Raw genomic sequence first — 21,295 nt, 5'->3', positions numbered from 1 at the left:
GCCGCGTAAATATCTCTCCTGGCTGGCGGCTTGCTTTCCTGCTATTGAGCAGCAGCATCCAAAGCAGGGTTCAAGCCTTATTTTAAGGACAATTAGGTACACAGTCTGCCTTCGCATCACCTCATCAAAACGCACCACAAAGTTCTGCCTTTATAACACTTGCAAGAAAGGGAAGAAAATAGAGGGAACATGTTGCCGTAGACGTTGAGAAAAAAAATAAGAAAAAGGAGAGTTGAGAGATTAATGTAAGTCTCCAACAAATAGAGGCTTAGACCCAAATTCTAATTTGGCTATTTGCATTAAGATAAGGATGTTTCTGCCTTATCAACACGTGGAAATAATACTGTTGGCAAGTAGTTATCACCATTAGCTTGTGTGTTAATGAGAAAATCTACGTACATGGTATAAGAGGGATAAGGATGGCAGCATTTTTTCCTCTAAAGCTAGCATTGCTTTCATTGAGGTGTATTTTTGGCATTCCTAGCTGCACCTTAATGCCATCACAGATGTTGTTTTCCTTTTCACCATTACGCTGATTCCCATCAAGATGGTCCGTTACCTCCTGAGGCAAGACAAATTGGAAGAGTGGGCTCTTCAGACTCATGGCATACTTGTCATTTTTGGTGTCAGACCTTCCTATATCAGCACAGTCCCTCAGAAGTCGCCCGTACTTATGGATGCTGGTGATGTATGGCAGTGCTCACAAGCAAAGCTCAAGCTAGACTTTTATTTTGACGGCCAATTTGGCAAGCGCTCTCTCTCAAACGTCTACATACAGCGATTACAGCTGTATGTTGTTTGGCTTTTTTGCGAGCATTATCACTTAATGGAGACAAGTTCTTTTAGTCCTAGATAACGTTGCCAGAGTGTTTAGTTTTGGACCGACTTGCAGTAATTTTATTGCCAATTAAACGTTGCAGCCTCTGGAAAATAATTTGGTCATTAATGAATGGGAAATAGTACCACGTGGAGGTCTGTGGAAGGACAATAAGAAGTTCAATACAAATGCAATATGTCCTTCGGAAATCTACGGGTTGCAAGTTGTACAAAAAGTACTGAAACACTGCACAGTTGGACTTGTACACGCAAAAGTCTAGAGATAAGGTCTAAAGAAGTTCCCTTTGAAAAGGTTATTGTTCATGTTAGGTTCATTTCATCATAAAGACAAATATAACTTTTTGTTTTTTGTTTGTAGTGAATGTTGAAGTGAAGAGCTTTGTATTTTGGGGAGGAGCTAAGTTGAGCCTGGGTTGTGAGTGGAAGTTATTTCCAGTGCATTTTTCCCCCAAAATCAAATCACCTGTGTGCCATTTTTTTTTTGGGGGGGGGGGGTAATGTAAGAGAAGTTTGAAATATAGAGTTTCATCCATATCCCTCACGAATAACGAAGGATTACTGTATACTATTTTGTATTTGAAGCTTCAGCACAAAGGTTCAGACTGATTTGTTCGAGCGATTCGTGAATGAGATTTAGTAAAAATGTATTATGGTGGGCATTGCGCCAAACAAATTGTTGTCCAATTCTCTTTGACCTGTTTGATTAGGCTTTGCTCTGCGACACCCTCACTCCTGGCTCTTGTCAGCTTATTACTGTCGGGGCCTTTCGCAGTCTGGTGTAATTGAAAAAGGGTTCCCGAAGAGCTGGAGAACTGACAGCAAGGGAGCGGGGAGGAGGTTTGAACAGATGAGAAACTGTAAGTCTGTTGGAGTCGGCAAAAGGGATATAGGAATCAGTGTTTGCCAGTGTCTCTGAGACAATCGCTACTCCTCTGGAGACTCATGCTGAGGCCATTAGTGCCATACAGGCACCCGTGGGATCACACTGCTTCCGTCGCCTGCTGCCTGCAAATTATACTCTACTTACATTCCCTGTGCTATAATTTTCTATAAAAAGTACTGGGAAAAACATTGCCACAGACACTGGTGTCAAATTGACAAACACTTTGTTTCACCCCATGAAATATTTGCAACCCGTTATCAGCGCAGCCAGTTTTCTCTGCCCAGTGCAAATAGTGTTAAAATGTGGTTCTGAAACTGCATTGTTATTAAAGATTTCAGAGACAGATAGGTTTAGGCTATTTGAATCTGGCTGCTCAGCTCTGTTTGTGGTTTTTGAATGGGACTGCGGGGAGATAAACAGAAGCCATCACTTGGATTCAGCTTTGCTAGCTTTTTGTGTGTGTAAATAGAACTTTTGGCCCTGAAACAACAGCCAAGTCAATGAAGTGCTGGCGAAAGAGAGATTCATTAGCACGGGTTGGCGTGCTGTAAATATGCCACTAATATTTCATCTCAAATGCACTGCACTTGAACACATTGATAAAAATTGGTCTCGACAGTAACTCAGGAAGCATGAAAAGGATCATCAGTGTGAAAGAGAGAGCCTTTTTTTTTTTTTTTTAACATTTTAGAATGGTCTGAGGATAACACGTCTGTTACATGCTGTCATAAAATATTCTTCTAGTCTCTCTGTATCTCTGTTACAACTTGCTGATGAGACATGCTGATGAGTGGCCGCTTCCCTCTGAGAACATCTCGTTTGAAGCCTCTCAATGGTGAGGCACCATTGATTGATTGTTAGGGGTCATCTTGGTCTTGATCATGCTAATGGACTGTTTAAATACCATTTCTAGTTGAACCAGAAAATGTATTGATTGGTCAGTTCATGGCTCAAACACCTGTTGTGAATTTTGCCTTTTGTTTTGTTTTTTGTTTGTTTGTCGGAGAAGTTGTGCAAAAGAACTGAAACGTTGAACAGTTGGACATAGGGCTGAAACGATTAACCAAAAAACTCAATGACACAAAAAGTTGAAACAAAAACATCTGTCTTGAGGCCTTGCAATGAGATACTTTTTTGACAGACTAGTTTTACTGCAGACTCACACACCACTCCGTGTTGAAATAAGTTGGTGCGATGGTGGCGAGCCAGGAAGAAAAAGTCAGTAAAATACAGAGAATGTCCAAAGTTTGGGATGATTTCACACTTTCAAGAAGATAAAGTTCTGTTTCTGCTGCAAAGCGGAACTAACGAATGTTCCGCTACAGAACAACTCGGATTGCCAACGTGAGGTATCTGTTAGCTTATTTAGTACATCCTACCACCTCTATCTACAATGTATTTTAATGCCCCAGCAAGAGCTCAAGAATAGAAACATCCGGAGGTGCATTTTCATCACTTTATTCAACAAAAGATAACAAAATAAAAAAGTAAAACGCTCGTTCATACACAAGCAGCGGAGGCAGACTGGCTAACGGTTAGCCATTTAACAGCAAGCTGCTAACCTGAGCGCACAATAGCCAACTCTACACTCTAATTCGTTGACTCCCACGTCACTCACCAGACCAGGTCCCGCCTTGTTTTAAAATCTCAGATATTATAGTGTGGAACGTGAAGATGACTACCTCAAAGGGACAACAGTAATATATGCACCTCACATGCACATTTTATTGTTTAACAATGCAAAATCCATTTTTAACTGATTATCCAATTAGTTAATGGGATAATAATCGATTCCAAAAATATTTGATAGCTGCAGCCTTACTCAAAAGTTTACCTTCCAATAATCTCTACTGTTGCTCGGCACCAGTGGATGTATAGACGAAACCATTTGTTGCCGCCGTGATCATCAAAGTCGCCCATCCCTGGCTACACTAATAACCCACTTTAATGCTTTCATCTCTCTTTACTCAATGTGCGGTGCCTTTGTGCTCCTGTTCTAATTGGTAAGAACTGAGCCAGCGATCTTAAAATGATTCCACTTTGTAATAGAGCGAAGGATTCGGGGGAAATTTTCTCTACGAAGAAACAGCCAGTGCCTCAGTCAGCGGTTTGTGCAGTGATGATGTATGCTCTGTGGGAAGAAAAGCAGAACCTTGGATGCTCCTTTTGCCTCGCTTCAGTCCATTACCTGAGTCAGCGCGCGCTCCCTCGCCATAAACTGCCACTTTTAATTTCCCTATCATTTGCCCACTTGGCAGCGTAAACGCTGTTCCTTCCTCTCGACAGAGGACTTTGTGTGTTCACTACGAAGCAAAGCCAGCAATTCCCACCCAATCCCCTCGTCTCACCGTTTGGGAACCCACAGGTTGAGTCCAAATCCTGACTTTGAGATACCGTTCATAGTCCCGGCCTCTCCGCTCGGGAACCCACAGCTTGAGTCCAAATCCTGACTTTGAGATACCATTCATAGTACCGGTCTCTCCGCTCAAGGCATTCTCAATTCCATGTCATTAAACAGCTCTGCTGCAGTGCATTTATTATCTTAAAAGCAGCAACAGTCGATGGTATGGCAAAACGCATCTGATCTGACCTCAATTACAGAAAGTCCCTCTGTGCTGAAATTCTTTGGAACAGTCACTATTTTCTGTCACATTTCTTAGTTTCACGTTCTCTTTTTTCAGACTTTAGAGGCAGTCCTCAACTTCAAGTACTCTGGGGGAGCTGGAAAAGTGGAGGGCTACTACAGGGAGCTGTCTGTCGGAGTCCATGTTGATGTGGAGCCGTCGGTCTTCTTCACCAGAGTTAGCACCCTTCCCGCTACCAGGTAACAGAAGGTGATACGAGAAAGAAAAAAGGTTTCAATTAATTATTTCTCATTTTCAGTGTCAGCTCAGTTCATCACTTTTTGTTTTTGATCAATACACTGCTAGACTTATTATAGCATAGTGCAAAGGATGGAAAGAAATTGGTGCAACCAGTGGAATCCAGGATAAAGAGCTATGATTCCCTTAACAATCATGCGTTACACTCCCTATGTAGACATTCATGATGTGTACATTTTTTTCAAATACTTTACAAATGTAATGTTTTTTTTTCTGTCAAATATCTTTTAAGCCACCGCTTGTGGCATTTTTAGTATTCAATCCTAAATTGACTTAAGCGGGGTGCACATATAATGACAATCAGAAGTCATATGGGTATTTTCCCACTCTTGTGATAAGAGTCAGCCTGGTTCTCAGATGTCTCTCAAAGATTATTCTGCGCATTTATCCTGTAGTCTGGTGTGTTTTAAGAGTGATTTATTTTTTTTCCCTTCCCAAATCTAGTCAGAAAACGATTGGTGCCGACAATTGTAAATGTTCAGGTGTTTCAATATCTACAATGGCAAAACAGAGAGCGGAACCTCTTCCACGTAATTCAGTTTCGTAAGAGTTTGCAACCACAATCTAGTTACCAGTTAAGCTAACTGTCAACCTAGCTTTTATTTCTTCTTCTTCTACTACTACACTATGGCACTATGCTGCCTTTCACAGGTTAGTTTTGTTACTACAACAGACATTGTTTTTGCAATGAGAATGGGTGTGAATTATTTGCAGATTTTTTACTGTTCGCGGTAGTGCCTGGTCCTTATCCCCCGGCAATAGCAGGGTTCCACTGTAGTTGGTGCTTAAGCCATTAATATAGGCAGTTATGAAAAATGTTTTGCATGTGCGTCAAATACTTTTTTTCCCTACTCAGGGCAGGGCACTGTCCCAATCCCCTATGGATAGCAGGGTATTTGTTTACCACGTTTTAGAAGTAGTCATTTTGCCGATGGGTCTGAAAGCGACAGACCTGAATAGAAATGAAATTGACTCTCATCTCTTGCTCACTCAAGCCTGGCTTATCCTGTACACACACTGTATGTTAGAGTCCGTGTCAGTCTCCTCGAATGCATACACATTCTATGCGTCTGGCTTGACTTTTCAGCTCCTCCACCCTACTCCCGCCGAAACCAGGCAGCGGCCCCGCTCATGGTAATGACCACTTGAGATGAACCATTAGCTGTAATAATACCCACAGCGTACGCCATCCGTCTTGGGGTCAGCGCTGATAGATATGCTGCTCAGCCGGCTGGCTGTATTGTCACCCTCTTACCTTCACGGTATCTTGGCGAGCGCTATCTGCTTAATCTGATGACTTGAAGAGCAAAATATTTGAATTGTGTCAAAATGAAGAGCCTTTAAATACATGTGAGGGTTCCTGCAGGTGGAAGGTTCATTTGCATAATCCAAATATTGCATTCGTTGGCACATTAGTAATGAGTCAAATAGAGGAAATGGTGAGGTTTTGCTTGGTGGAAGGATTTTGAAGAACACTCATGGTTACATTGTTGCTTTCTTTTTTTTTTTTTTTTAATTCTCTTCCACTTTCCCCTTTGTAGTCTTGTTCCTTGGATGTATTTTTTTCTGCTGAATTAAGGAAGGTTTACGAGAATTATTTAAAAAGAAAAAACAAAAATTGATATTTTATTTAACTGTGTATACGTACATCCCACGTCATGTTGAGAATTTCAGCTCACCTTGCTGAAGAAGCAATATTAAAGGGGACATATTTTGCCAAAGCAACTTTTTCTATTATTTGGGATGTAATATTGTCTCGATGGTGCCTCAGTAAACATGATCTAAGTCACTAGCAAAGATCTCCGCCTTCTCTCTCCGCTCCCGAGCCAGCGCTGTCAACAAAAACAACCACGTGTGATCTCACAAGTGGGTCTTCTACACGGAAGCAAGCAAGCAGAGGAAAGGGCGCGGTCTTAGCCAAATATGGACATAGCGGATACAAAACTGGGTCAAACAGAAGCAACTGTCAGAGGGGCCTTTTCTGGACACTCATATGACAAAACCAAGGTGTTTTTTTTAAATGAAATTGACACTTTTATACTAGGTCCATGTTACAGTCACTCTATGGAGGTCTAAATATTCAAAATATGGGACCTTTAAGCTCTTTATCTTGAGCGACACAAAACAAACAAAATCCCCACTTTTGAGACAATTTAGGGAGGGGAAAACAGGGCTTAGTTAATTGTTATAACTTTAAAATACTATTTGGTCAATTAGTAATTGTGCAGTATAAGCTATTGCCTTTGAACATATTAAACTGTGCAATTTAATGTAAAATCAACATATTCTGTAGCTTATTCAAGCACAGCAATCTACAGATGAAAATACATAGAAATACAAGTAGTATTGTTGCGAAAATAACTCAAGGGTTGGTTGTAGCTCTTTAATAAAATGCGACTGTGTTTTACTAGTTAGGTATAAAGGTATTAAAAATCAGATGTGCAATGATAAAAAGGGTCGAGTGTGCAAATACCTATGCATGGGGTCATTTAAATGGCATATCTTTCTGTAAAATCTCTTAATATGGATATGACTTTAATGGAAATGTGAATATTGCTCGGATGAGCCCATCGTATTACAGAATGCAGTGATGTAGATAGAAATATCTTATAGTGTAATAATAATAGCAGTAATGATGAAAATGTAAATATTGCACATCATATTAACATATTGACAATATTGTGGCCCAACCACCTTTCTGCTATTAAACTGTTCTGTGGCGAGAGTCCCTAACATTTTGCATATCCCATTTATTACTTTGCACCAGCATTGCACTTTCTTTTATCTTTTCATTTTATCCCCTGCGTATAACAACCTTTTTTTCTTGGATTGTAGCCCCTACTTTGTTCCCTTCACCTTTCCTTTCAGCCTATCACCACTTTCATCTTAGTGTCTACTCCATCACGTAACCCCCCAAGTCCTCGTCTACTTTTGACTTTCATCTCAACTTATACAACCACCTCATTTATAAAGCGTAAAATGACAGAATATCCAAAATGGCTCCAAAAAACGGCATTAAAAAAAAAAAAATCTCCCTTTTTTCAAGTTTTAGTATTTTGACCAATAGTTTTACCTTACGGTAAATTATTTCTCAGTGAGCATTCTCATGACTTTTATCCTTCTACTTAGAATTGGTGTTGCTGTCTTTGGTCAGTGTACATTTTCACACATCTTATTTTATGCCTACACTATCTCTTTCCTCCCACAGTGCTCTCTCTTTGTCTCACCTACTTTTCTCACATCAACATTTAGTCATCACATTTGACTTTTTGTTCCCAGGTACTCTCTCTCTCTCTCTCTCTTTTTATACATAAAAACACACCACCATAAATTCCATTGAGCTGCTCCTTTAACATTTAAACAACAGTTTTCTCCTACTCTGCTGCCGGCCGGCACTTTGACCTTTCCCTGTGCTGGGAGTGACACCATTTTGTTATTTTCTTTCGACTCGCTATTCGGGGGCTTAGGCGGTATAAAAGGTGTCACATCTGTCCAACGAAGTGGCAGTGAAACAGCATGCGTGAAATATGCGGTGATGGATACTGACAAAAAAAACTAACTTTCACTTGGTATGCTCTGGGAATAAAATTCAATGTGGAGGGGCAAAACTCACTTGGGATTTGATGGAGGTTGATGTCATTCTCAGCACCAACATTTGTTTTTCTGTCGCTAACAGCGAATGTATGTTCTGTAGTTTACTGTAGGCGATATACTGTAGGTGCATTGATTATTTGTGGAATGATATACACCAATGATTCCCAACCACTGTGCGGAGGGCCCTCACACGTGCTGTGGGAAGTTTCTTTTAGTTTGTCTGAATATTAGGTACAGTTAACCTGTGTTAACGTAGTGCATTATGCCGTGGTCATGTCGAAACTCTTAGTTGCTCCATGTGGCGCACACGCAAACAAAACTTTGAGAGACGGTTCCCCAAATTTATTTATTTATTTTTTTAAATCCTTTTCCAAGAATTCTTTAGGCGAGAGCGCCAGTTAAAGAGAATGCACTTTTAAAAAAAACTATTTTTAAATTTTTTTTTGTTTTTTTTGTGGAGTTGGACACTTTTCCTTCTGCAGGGTGGCAACATCAGCACTTCCAGACTCAAGTGGTGACGCAGAATCATTGATCAAGCTAATAGTTTTTGTCTTTTGTTATCCACCTACTGCCACCTCACAGCCCACCCACTTCCACATTTTGGCCTTTTTTTAGATTTATGATCTGACCTGGGCTTTCAATATTTACAGCATCTTGGCATTGAATGGTTGGTGGCAGCTTCAGAGACATTTCACAGTGTCCTCTTCCTCCCAATATTAGCAATATGTTGAGCTTCGGCTTCATTTGTTAGCGTGGCAGATATCTGTGAAATAGACAGTGGCATTCATTAACTTTCTTTTTCTTTCCCGTCTGACGCACTTGCTGCTGTACCTGAAATAATCACGAGTAAAGGTCGTCTTCTATGGCCACGGCTGTGTGCTTGAAATATAATTTCTCTTTCATATATAGAATTCAGGCACACAGCAGTGCTGGTGCATATAATTTTTCCCTATTAATATGGTAAATATAAAACAGTTTTATACAGTGCAGAGTAATATGATATGATAAATCTGCAGTTTTGAGCAGCAGGTGCTTTCTTCACTTTCATCCCTTTCTCTCGCATCCTGGCAAAGAGGTGGGATTTAAACTTTTTATGGATATTAAAATGGAAGACCCTATTGGCAGTTTTGAATCATTTATCCACCTCAAATCTATGTGCCCTCTGTTGTAGCTCACCCGAATGCTTAATAGGATTATGCTGCATGAGGCGTTCACAAGTAGAGCCACCACTTTGGTGGTCACTGAACTTTCGACTGGTTCTTAATCTTATTTTAGGCTCACGCTATTGTTCTTTTCGAACCAAACTAACATCCAGAAATCCACATTGTCTGGTGATTCTATCCCTGTCTTGATCTTGGCTGGACATTGTAAGAGCAATGAGTCTGTGTTTCTTATCGGGTGGCTCTGATTGATCGTTCCAACTTACTGCCCCAGCCTATAAATCAGTAGCTCACTCCACTCAGCCTGTTCATCACGTCTGCCAACATAGACAACAAGACAATTAAAGAAACATGGGTAAGCCTAAAAAATATGCTCTTTTAATTGCCGCGGCAGTTTATTAGCGACTTGGGCAAACGCACCGTAATCCTCCATTAACCCTGGGATTTAAGAGACAGGAATCAGGCTGGGAATGAGTTTCGGTTTTCCCTGGGAGCAAAACGAGGGGATGGGATGTTTAATTTTCACTAAGCATATATTTTTTTATTACATCTGCTGTGCTCTCCTTTGTGGTTACTACCTTAACACCATGATATGCATTACACTTAATGCCGGTCGTATTGTGTCTCGTTATGAGATGTGTTGCACCGTGTATTCCCTATGCAGTGGAATGGTTTACCCCGGAGTTTTATTTCCGACGGCGGTGACAGAGCCTGAATTGTATTAAATAATATTTTGTTCTCTTGGTATATGCCATTGTTTACTGCAATATATTAATTATTGTTGTATGGTTTTCACTGAGGCGACACGGTGGGCGACTGGTTAGAGCGTCAGCCTCAGAGTTCTGAGGACCGGGGTTCAATCCCCGGCCCCGCCTGTGTGGAGTTTGCATGTTCTCCCCGTGCCTGCATAGGTTTTATCCGGGCACTCCGGTTTCCTCCCACATCCCAAAAACATGCATTAATTGGAGACTCTAAATTGCCCGTAGGTGTGAATGTGAGTGCGAATGGTTGTTTGTTTGTATGTGCCCTGCGATTGGCTGGCAACCAGTTCAGGGTGTACCCCGCCTCCTGCCCGATGATAGCTGGAATAGGCTCCAGCACGCCCGCGACCCTAGTGAGGAGAAGCGGCTCAGAAAATGGATGGATGGATGGATGGTTTTCACTGATAAAATATTGCAATATTGTATTGCACTTTTGAGGGGGGAAAAAAAACAACAAAACAAAACCAAAAAAAAAAAAAACACCTGACAGTGTTATGTGTTTCTGTTTGGAGCTAACATTCCTTTTCATCATTCATTACCAGGAGGGGAAATATTCACTTAGCTAAAAAGCCAGTATAGTCTCCTCCCGCTTGATCTCAGTTGCAAATTTGACCCTCTTATGATCTCTAATAGAAATAAAGCAGGCCTGTCTGGCTCTGATTTTGAAGAATGGCCTGCTCCAAACGGGCCTCCGCCCTCTCATGAAAGCGTTGCCACCTTTTGATGTTCGGGCAATGACTGATAGATGCTGCATCTTGGCTTCATAACCTGTCTCAGTCATACATGTCTGTGAACTAAAACAAAAATGTAGCCAATCTGGTATACATACACTACTTCCAAAAAGTTAGGGATAGTTGGCTTTTGGGTGAAATTTCAGGGTGGACCTAAAACTTAATTGGACCATCTCTAGAATTTTGAATGCAGTTGACCTACTGTTCAATGTTTTAGTACTAATGGCCGAATGGCAAAATTCACATTTGCGCCATGAAAATTGCCAAGGTTGTCCACTTTGATGCCTTTCTGTGTCTCTTCCAGTCTCTCTGTATGTCTGTTGCAACTTGCTGTTTACATGTTTAAAGCCTTGCAATGGAGAGTTACTGTTGGTCAATTGTTAGTGTCATCTTGGTATAAGATGAAGAAGAACATTTAAGTAGCAATTCTAATTGAACAAAGATGTTTATTGGTCGATTCAGGGATAAAACACCTATTATGAATTTTGACGTTCGGCTCCTTGTTAGATTTTACAAAAAGTACTGAAACATTGAACAGCTGGAGATACGCATTCAAATGTTTTGAGAAATCACCTGTAAAAATTATAGTGCATTTTACGTTGATCCTGAAATTTCACCCAAAAGCAAATATCCCTCACTTTTTTTCTGAGAGCATTCAAGTAGCTTGGTTCACATTGACCAATGTGAACATCAGTGATGCTATACTTTTTGTTTCATATTTGTGTGTAATGCAGAAAATAGTTTGACTTAATATTCATGGACTGTATTCTTGGGGTTATTATTTTTCTCATAGCACCCGTCAGTGTCATCTACTGCTGGACATCTTCAACCCAACAGAACATGAGCTCACTGTCAGTGCCAAGAACAACCAGGACCTGGTTCTCCATGCCAGTGAGTGCCAAAGGTAAGAAGAATTGTAAATAAAGAGTGATGAACAGGCCAACGGAAAAATATCACCAGAAACAAATTGTTTTTGAAGGACAACTAGAAATGGGAAATGATCCTGAAATCTCAGCTTCCACCCAAAATGTCAGACTTCCTGTGTCTTTATGGGTTTCTTGAGACTTTTTTGTGGGTCTACTCATGTTAGACATACCTTACCAATTTCGTGTTGGTAAGTGAAACTGGCTTTAACGATTGAATTTTTAAAAGATTCCAGGTGATTTGGAGTTGATTTTTGGGGGGGGGATCACATTTGCGACCCCTTCCAAACATACTTTTCCCACCTGGATGAATTTTTTTATAGAATGTATGAATATGTATAGAAGATTGTCTGGACATAACGGTCTTCTACATTTCAGTTTCATCAGGGTATTAATCGGGCTTCGGACTTTTGACCGCAAAAGAAACGTGGCAATTATCTCAAGTTTTCGCCAATGTCTCAATGTAACATTTCTCCGCTCATTAACCCGAAAATATCTCACCGTTTCTGTAAATGACTTCGGCTTGTCTCATGCACCCCCTTGTGCAGACTTGTCGTTGCACAGCAGAGTGGACAATTATGATTACTGTCAGTATTTTCTCTCCAGTGTGCCCCGCGAATGGACAGACGCAGACACAGTGACTCATAAGCCTTTTCCCACACGGCTGGAATGTTATTGTGCAAGGGGAATTACTCGGTGACGGTAGAAATGGCCAGTCAGCGTGATATCAAGGAAACGGAATAAATACTTTAGGTGATAGAAACAAATGCAACACCACTCCAAGGGTATTTGTGGTAATTTTTTCAGTCAGACAGTTTGTCTAAAACTGATACCAATCAACTGTACATAGATGGAATTCGATGAATCATATTCTAAGTTCCATTAGAACATCTGCCATTGCTGAAAAATCTCTCACATGCTACCTGTAGCCATGGTCATTTGTCTTTGATAAAAGCTGTCTGTAAATAAAAGCGACATAGGAACGTCATCAGTGGCCCAAGCGCATGTTTCAAGAATGTATGAGTAACATTGATGTGACACAATGTGCCCCTGTGGAAAAATGTCATGTTCTGTAAATTTTACTCAGATTACTTATACAGTCTGCACCTCGCCTAATCATGGTTCGCTATTCACATATTCACCTGTTCAGTTTTTGTCCTCTTTCCAAAACGTCCTAAGATGCCATGAGATGGTGCCAAAGCCCTGGCTAATAGGAAAGTAGTAATCGTGTCAACAAAGTTTGTTGGAGTTTTACAATTCCACTGTTCTTTGTTGTGGTGCCTTAGATCACCATCACTACATCAATCCCGAGGTATTGACTGGTCCGTCCCCGTCACGCTCGAGTCCTCCATTGCCACTTCTGTAAATCTACTTACTGTAGTAGGCCCGGCCACTTAGTGTTAACTGCAGCACTTTTCGCCTTTCAGTTTCTCTCCTCATTCGCTTTTAGCCCCGACGGATCAGCGCGCGCACGGGTGTGGCCACGCCTCGGCGCACAGGCTTTTCAAACAAAGCTTGTTTCCATGGTGACCACCTTCACCCTTTGTGGCTGCAAAGCACATCATGTATTTGCAGTCAGTTATCCCATCTTCAGTAAGTCCCAGTTGGACATGAATACTATTTTTTTCCCCAGTGCTTTTCCTGCAATATTTGCTTTGCTCGGTCTCTTTCGCTCTGTCATTTAAATGTATGAGATGCTCATTACACGAACAATATGCGATTTTGTCTCCAATAAAAAAAACAAAACAAACCTGTGCATGCTGAGGACGGGCTATGGGAGCAATGTTTTCTGACAAGGATTAAAGCCGACAGTCGTGATGCGCGTCTCTCTGGGATTCACAATTCCCAATCCTGTCATATTTGCGCGATGGAAGTTTCTGTTTTTCTCCTCAGCAAATGTTGGGGAGATAATATCTTCCCTGGAGGTGTGCATTACCCCCGTTGGCGCTGGTGAGATGAGGTTTGCTGGAGGTTCTGCAACATCAGGAGATCTTTTTTAAAAATACTGTACAGTAAAATGTAATGAGCATGTCAAAGGCCTTTAAAATCCTCCATAGCAAATAAATTCATGAAAAAAACCAATTGAATACTAAAGTACATGACCTATTCTACTTTCCACACTGCTCATCTTACAAATAATTCACACATATTCAAGGTTTTAGGGCAAGTGGATGGCGTTTGAACTGTCACGGTAATTTTGGTGCAACTTTTTTGGGCCGAACTATTGGTGGATTTTTTTCAACTGAAACTTGTTAGCCGATCGGAGAAGGGGAAATAAGGAGCCCCCCCCCAGAGTAGCAGAATAAATGAAAGGGTCAAGGAGCTTGTTATACTGCTTTACTCTAATTTGAAGTCTTTTTTTTAACAGATTTTCTATCTGATATCATAAAACAGGCCATTTTCTTCCAATACAAAAAAACCTCTCATTCTCCAGAACCCATCTGTCCGTCCGTCCATCCATCCAGCCATCCATTCATTCATTGTACCACTTAGTCGGCCACCGTACCGCCCTTCTCCGGAACCCACGATCCAATTTTTGAAATTCTTGGTGCGCGGTTCTTAGGTTGAAGTTTCTATTCCAACCAGACTGAGATAGATTGAGAAAAGAAATAGTTTATTGCAAACATATACTGCGAAACCCCCGAGAAGGGATAATGGTAATGTTACCTTGATTCTAAACCTTAAAACAGTTGCAATCTTAACTCACACAGAGTAGCAACACATACAAACAGAGAATACAGCAATACTCACAGGCATATATTCTCTCTGGTCTGCGATATAGCCGAGGCACAAACAATGAGCGGTGATATAGCAGGGAAACACTGTAGTCCTAGAGTCAACCCATCTGTCACAGATTACTGACACTAGTGATTTGGCGTAGCACGACGTGCGTCTGCCAATTGCTTCCATTCTCTGTTCAATTTAAATATTCATGAAGACGGAAACACTGGAGGAACTTTTCCAATCACCTTTGATTCGATCTACCCTACGGCAAAGCCATTGTCCCCGAGCAATTGTCGCAGATCAGATGTGTATTATTTGTCACTGTTTATTTTCAGAAAAAAAAAAAAATCCCTGCTCGAATTCCAGCTGTGGCTCTTCTTGCATGATATCGCCTCCCTTCACCTCTTGTCAAGTCTCTCACTTGTGCGCGATGCCAGCCACCTCCCAGAAAAAGCTTCTGGCTTTTAACAGCACAAACAGAAATAGCTCACTCTTGTCAGCCCTCGTAATAGTCTGCCGCTCCTCACTTTTAATGACAGTCGGCGTATTCGAAGATTGTCTGCACAGTAACCTCCTTGGACGCGCCGGTGCGTTCCGTAATTGGCCGTGAGGATTTGTTTTGGATGTAGCTCAGCATATTGATTGAGGCACGGAGGGGAGGGGGGGGGGGGGCAGGGATGCTGCCAGGGCCGCCGCAAACAAAGGGTTACACAGAGCCAGCCGCAGTCTAAAAATAGACGCTCGCTCTCGCATGCCTCTGCAAAGGCCTCCATGGATCGCCGCCCTTAAGCTCTTGCACGTGAGCTAAAAATAACCTGAAAATGAAAACATGCATACGCACACTCTGTGAGCTCGCAGCTTCTTCCCCTGCGGCATTAACACCTCGGCGCCTCTTAGGAAAGATGCAAAAAAGGTGCTTGGAAATCATTTCCTGTTCCGCATTGGGCTGCACGAGGATTGATTCAGTTCTGACTTACTATTCAGGGACATGCATACAGTTGGACGTCGTAGTCACGTAAAATAGTCAAGACCTCTCATGAAAAAGATATACAAGGTTAGAAAATAAATAAAGCTTGGATGTAAAAATCCATATTGCATCGTAATGTCTCGTGGTATTGATGTACTGTACGGGCATGGTCAAGAATCAAGGTGCGTAATTTCACCATAAACTATTAATTACATTGATTTTAATCTAAAATATAAAGGTGACCCTTGTTTTTGGGGAAACATGTCACTATTATAATTTTATTGAGAAACATCAAGGTTACAATTTAAAACCAGGTGTTTTAATAATATCTGGCATGCTTTTGCTGAAGGGGAAAAAAATAAATAAATAGAATTGAAGCATCAGCATCTTCTGGTGGAAGGTTCTGTTTTGAAGAAAAGCAAACCAAGCGCCCATAAAGACGATAAAATTATCAATTGTATTGTCATGTGGCGCATGCAGAGAACACATCGCCAAACACAACTTTCATAATTCTGTTGTGTACAGTCATATGTTGTAGTAACATAAAGACCTATTGTGCAAAAAGATTAAAGTGAATTTGGTGTGGAAGAAAATACTGTATCAATATTTCAACTAAGTGTCTCGTATTCATACACGAGCACAGTCCAGCATAAATTCTCCATTAACTATGATTTACATTGATATAAATCTAAAATGCTTGGATCACATCTTGAGCTCAGTGAAGACATTATCTATTTTTAGTGGCATTGTGCTATTTTTTACCCAATAGAAAAAGAAAAAAGTTCACCAGGCATTTTAGTAAAATCTAACATGCTTCATTAGGTCAGAAGAATCAAGAATTAGGTTCGTCCTACTTTAAATAAAATAAACCAGTTTTTGTTCATCCATTGTATTTTCCTGTGGCGATTGCAGAGGACACATCCCCAAACACGACTGCCGCTATTCTGTGGATAATGTGTCGTTCAGTGCTCCCTTGCCATCTGCGGCTTCAGCATGGCAGTGGGAGCATTTCAGAAATGAAAGTGAGCCCGGATACTTTGATATAATCATCATGTACTTTCGGTCGAAAGGCAACACAACATTTAATTAGTAACGGGTCGCTTCCCACCGACCCTCTCAGCTGGAGTTATCCCTGCCATTACACCGGCATCACTGCCAAATTATTGTGAGATGGCGGTAATTAGAAGCACGGTGTCAGGGGTCACACCCGGCGGACACAATGTTGTTCATTTGCACGGTTTTTCAAGGTGTGGTTTTCCAAATCAATGTGTACCTGCATCATCCGGAACTTTACTTGTTGAGCAACTTTTCTTGGGAATGATCAAGGCCGTATATACTCCCTTGCATTTTGTTCATATCAAGCTGCAAATAACATTTACACACGTTAGGTAGTACTGTGTAAGGTGTCCTCTGTTTCTATTCCTCTGATGGTGACAAAAAAAACCCTTTCTTTCTGTCTTTCAGTTCTCTGGTTTTCACGTTGGTTACACCTTTATAGTATAAATCTAGTCCTCTTTAGGTAAAACCTAAATCTGAATCCGAGCATTCCAACGCTATTTATTTTTGGAATAATCAATGTACTAGAACAGAGCCGGGAAGCAAAACACAACGGCCAGTCACATGTTACAGTTTTGCTGATGTGAAAAATGGGTGGATTCAAACAAAATGTGTTTCAAAGTTGTAAATCCCATCCAGATGCTGAAATATTGATCGCTTGTCCCATATTATTTTTTTTATGTTAGTTATGTGTGCTTGGAAATAAGAACTCTTAATCTTTTTTAAACACATTGCTTTTATTCTGACAATAACTGTACATACTGGGGCACAAGGCTTTCTCTAGAATATAGCCTCGTATCTCAAGGCACCACTCTAGATGGGTTTCAGTTATGTCTCTGCAGCCTCTGTTACTGCTTCAAAAACTAATCTTACAAATAAAAAATCATGCATCAATTCGCATGTAGCAGCCGTTCCCTGCTGACGTGCGATGTTCATTGTTAACATTTCACCCGGCAACTCTCGGAGTGCCTGCCCAACATCGTGAGGTTGGAACATCTTTGCATTTGAAAAGGACTGTCAGCAAACAAAAGGTTCTGTGAATCGTGTGCTGCCTTGAATGGATTTCATCAAAGCAAAATAGCCAGAATAATGATCTTTGAATTGGATCTGCTGATGAATGCCTTCAGCTGGCTCAAATCACCTCTCTCTTGCCGTAAAACTCATTGGGAGCCCTGAAAATGCCAATGAGATGCGGGCTGAAAACACACTGAGCTTGGCGAGCGCAGCGAAAAGAAAATAGAACTGTCTATTTATATGCATCGACAAATGAAATTACAGTTTATGCAAATTTAGCTTTCATTTGCGCAAAGTCTTTGTAAGAATGTCGAGATGCTAAGTGCTTCAATCTGGCTCATCCATCCAATCACCCCATACGCCTTCCTCAGTCATAGAAGTAAAAGCTCATGAAAGGTGTCATTGGTGAGGGGAGGTGTAATCGACCTTAGCGTTTGGCGCAGAGACGTTCCTCTGTGGCCCATCTTCAGCACACAGTTTGTTATTGAAATTCTTGTAACTGTTTAGATTGGCCTGCGGATGGACGAATCGGGAAAAAGATGGCACAATCATATCAGGCAAGAGACTTGGTCTGGTCCTTCTCTCTTGGCGTAATAAGTAGGTGGTTGGTGGTGATCTTTGGGACAAGTGAAAGAAAGAAAAAGCATTCCTCACAATGTGTGATTAGCATTATTTATGTGGTATCTTTACTCGGCATTACTCTATTTATGGGTCATGTTTAATCACCCAAGTCTAATTAATATTCCATGGATATTTAGTATACCTTGTATTATTTTTGTTTGTTTGTTTTATGAACATTTGAAATTCCCAGGACAATAAACAGTATTTAATATAACATTTAAGGAGTTGTCTTTATATATAAATTACAAAGAAGAAAACAACAATGATTAGACCAACAGGTAAAACTAGTACCTACTTAAACAAAATATTTTTCTATAATTTTAAACTATAAAACTGGTCAGTTTGACCCATGACATAACGGGTGGTCTTCCATTTACGAGGGTCCCAAGGTTTGAATTAGTTTTCGCAGCTGCGTAAGAATACGTCAGCAAAAGAAGGCACCCTCAGTACCCCCCCACCCCCCATTCTAGTGAGGATAAGCGGTACAGAAAATGGGTGGATGGATGGATGTTTTGTGATGTATGGCCTAGTGTTTCATACTGTATGTGAATATTTACTCGAATCATAAATCGTGACTCAACACCTTTATTAGGTTAGTGATCGATTATGGCGTGGCACACCAAATTTGCAAATTTGATGTGCATTGATGACGAGGAATGGAAAAATGCCCCCCTTGTGTCTACTTTTTATATACAAATCTGACTGGTGCAGTTTCCAGTAAAAAAAAATGAATGAACCCTTTCAGTTCCCAAACGTTTGGTCTTATTTGAAGTGTAAATGTAGTCGTGTCGTTCTTTGTATTTACTTGTCCAAAACGAACAGCAGCCCCCACGCCGTGCCAGACGGTGTCCATTTGCCTTGTTGTATTTTTAGTCCTGGTGTGTGTAATGTGTTTGAAGAATGAAAAAGCAGGACTCATTTGAAGATGGGACTTCAGTTGTTGACATAAGCCTTATGCCACTAATCTTCAAAGGTGACTATTTAAGTGTTGTTCTGCTGCAAGACCTGCAGTTTTGCAGTTTTTTTCCCTTGTTTGTTTTGAACCATCATTATCTCATTTTTGCTGCTTTGCTGTAAAGGCTCCCTGACAATAATTGCATTTTCCACCATGTCACTTTCATGCGTCCCTGGACTCATCCATATATTTTCTTTCCATCATTCTGTTCATTGTGGTGATTTACAATAAAGTCCCTTAAGCGTCTTGACACATGAGATCATTTACTCTGTCTCTCCCCCAGGATGGCCATCCAGGTTGACAAGTTTGACTTTGAGAGTCTGTCCCTGCCCGACCAGGAGACAATTTACTTCACTAACCCCAAACAGCTGGAGGAGGAGCGACAGCATGCGCAGGGCTGCCAGATCAACAGCAAGCTGGGCATCTGTTGGAGCATCATATCCTTTTCCGCTGGCTCAACCTTTCCAGACATAAAGCACGTGGAACTAGGGTTTGTATTCATTATTTAGCATCCTCAGCAGTCTTAAGCCACCTCAGTCCATAAGGAGGCGATACATTTTTTAAGGTGGCGAGTAGATTGGGAGAGCTTGGTGTGCTTTGACAGTCAGAAGAGTGATAAAAGACATCTGGATTCTACATCTGGAGGCCCTCTGGCCAGCGGGGAACTTGTTCCTGGGCGCTGACAGATGGCTTATGGGCTCCGTGATTGACACTTTGACACCGTGAAGCGATGTTCTAGTGTGTCAATCTGAATCTCACACCAACGGGGCTCAAACATGCTCACGATGTTTTGAGCCCCTCAAAGACAGACTTTGACACAGTGTAGTCTGTCTCTAAGGCAGGGGTGACAAACTCATTTTAGTCGCGGGCCACATCGTAGTTTTGCTCAGAGGGCTGTAAAATCAGTTAAAATGAAGAAAAATTGCAATTTCCTGCCAAATGAAAATAACTAATCCATTTAGCAAGAAATACACAGTAGACACAATTTTTTTGCTTTTAGTGAGCCACATAAAATAATGTGTGTGTGTGTGTGTGTGTGTGTGTGTGTGTGGGGGGGGGGGGGGGGGGGAGCGTATCCGGCTCCTGTGCCTTTAGTTTGACACCAGTGCTCTAAGGTCATCATACGGTAGTTTTGGTAACTTATGCCTGTCTTATTGAAAACTGAATACAATATCAGTCTCACTCTGAGTGTAGGTACTGCATAAATAATGTGACCCCGAGGACAGATTGAAATGGGGAGACTCAATATCAGACCAGTGCTTGTGTTCGTGATGAAATTGAAGAAATATGGCATCGTCATACAGCGCAATTTCTCTCTATCTAAACATCAAGGTCAACTTGCAATTAATCTTGTTGTCAGGATAAAACTTTTGACCCCACGATGTTGGTGGAAGAAAAGTTAGGGGATCAGAAAAGTCACTCGAAGTCGCTTTCTGCATGGCAGAATCTGTCAGTATGTATATATTTTTGAAATATCCATCCATTGCTTTTCTATAGTGCTTATCCTAATTAGGGGGTGCAGGGCAGCAGGAGCCTATCCCAGCTGTCTTTGAGAGAGAGGTGGACTACACCCTGGACTGGTCGCCAGCCAATTTCAGTGAACATCACCAAAGGAAAATTTCAACATTTTTTTTTGTTTTGGAATGTGGGAGTAGAGGAGACCCACACAAGAACATGCAAACTCCACACATGAAGGCCAGATTCAAACCCAAAACCTCAAAAGTGTGAGGCAGATGTGCTAGCCACTAGTCAGTGTATTTTAATCAGGTAATTTTTCAAAAGGTGATTGTTCGACATCACCACATTGCGTATACATAGTCGGTCTGCTCTGGGTTTGAATTGGCACCAAATAAAATGTGGAAAAATTGAAGCCCTCCGAATACTTTCAAGATGTATTGTACACAAAATGACAAAAAAATGTCCACCAACTGAGCCCTGAGGAACTAATTCTGCATTTTCAGTTTCATTGTTTCACCATTATGTTGTTAAAGGTTCCTACATTTCTTGCTTGCTGTATTGACAACTCTCAAAGGTTAATCGTAGTGTGTTGTTTATTCATGTTGTCCAAATGTCAGCTGTGTAGGTTATCATTTTATATTATCTGGATAATTGCTCTCTATTAGGCATATTTGTTCTGGTGCATTATCAATCAGTTTGCTGCTCCCTCTGGAGTCAGGTTACAGAAAC

At 41.1% G+C, this 21,295-nt stretch overlaps 1 protein-coding gene and 1 long non-coding RNA gene across 7 annotated transcripts in view; one reads left to right on the top strand and one right to left on the bottom strand.

Annotated features, from left to right (window-relative positions):
* The window catches only part of trappc9 (trafficking protein particle complex subunit 9), a 121,515-nt gene that overhangs the window by 60,518 nt on the left and 39,702 nt on the right, over nt 1-21,295 (top strand). For all 6 annotated transcript variants that reach the window (XM_061759757.1, XM_061759756.1, XM_061759755.1 and 3 more), the window contains 3 exons: nt 4,402-4,544; nt 11,642-11,752; nt 19,392-19,545. In XM_061759757.1, the coding sequence (XP_061615741.1) occupies nt 4,402-4,544; nt 11,642-11,752; nt 19,392-19,545 (408 nt within the window). The remainder of the gene's footprint in view (nt 1-4,401; nt 4,545-11,641; nt 11,753-19,391; nt 19,546-21,295) is intronic.
* LOC133470858 (uncharacterized) lies at nt 8,534-13,256 on the bottom strand. Its single transcript, XR_009786079.1, has 2 exons — nt 12,914-13,256; nt 8,534-8,959 (listed from the first exon to the last, which is right to left on the bottom strand). It is a non-coding gene; the product is annotated as an uncharacterized LOC133470858 (long non-coding RNA).

Source organism: Phyllopteryx taeniolatus, chromosome 21 (assembly GCF_024500385.1).
Source record: "Phyllopteryx taeniolatus isolate TA_2022b chromosome 21, UOR_Ptae_1.2, whole genome shotgun sequence".
NCBI lineage: Eukaryota > Metazoa > Chordata > Actinopteri > Syngnathiformes > Syngnathidae > Phyllopteryx > Phyllopteryx taeniolatus.
Note: the sequence above shows the minus strand (reverse complement) of the source record. Positions and strands in the feature narration are given on the sequence as shown.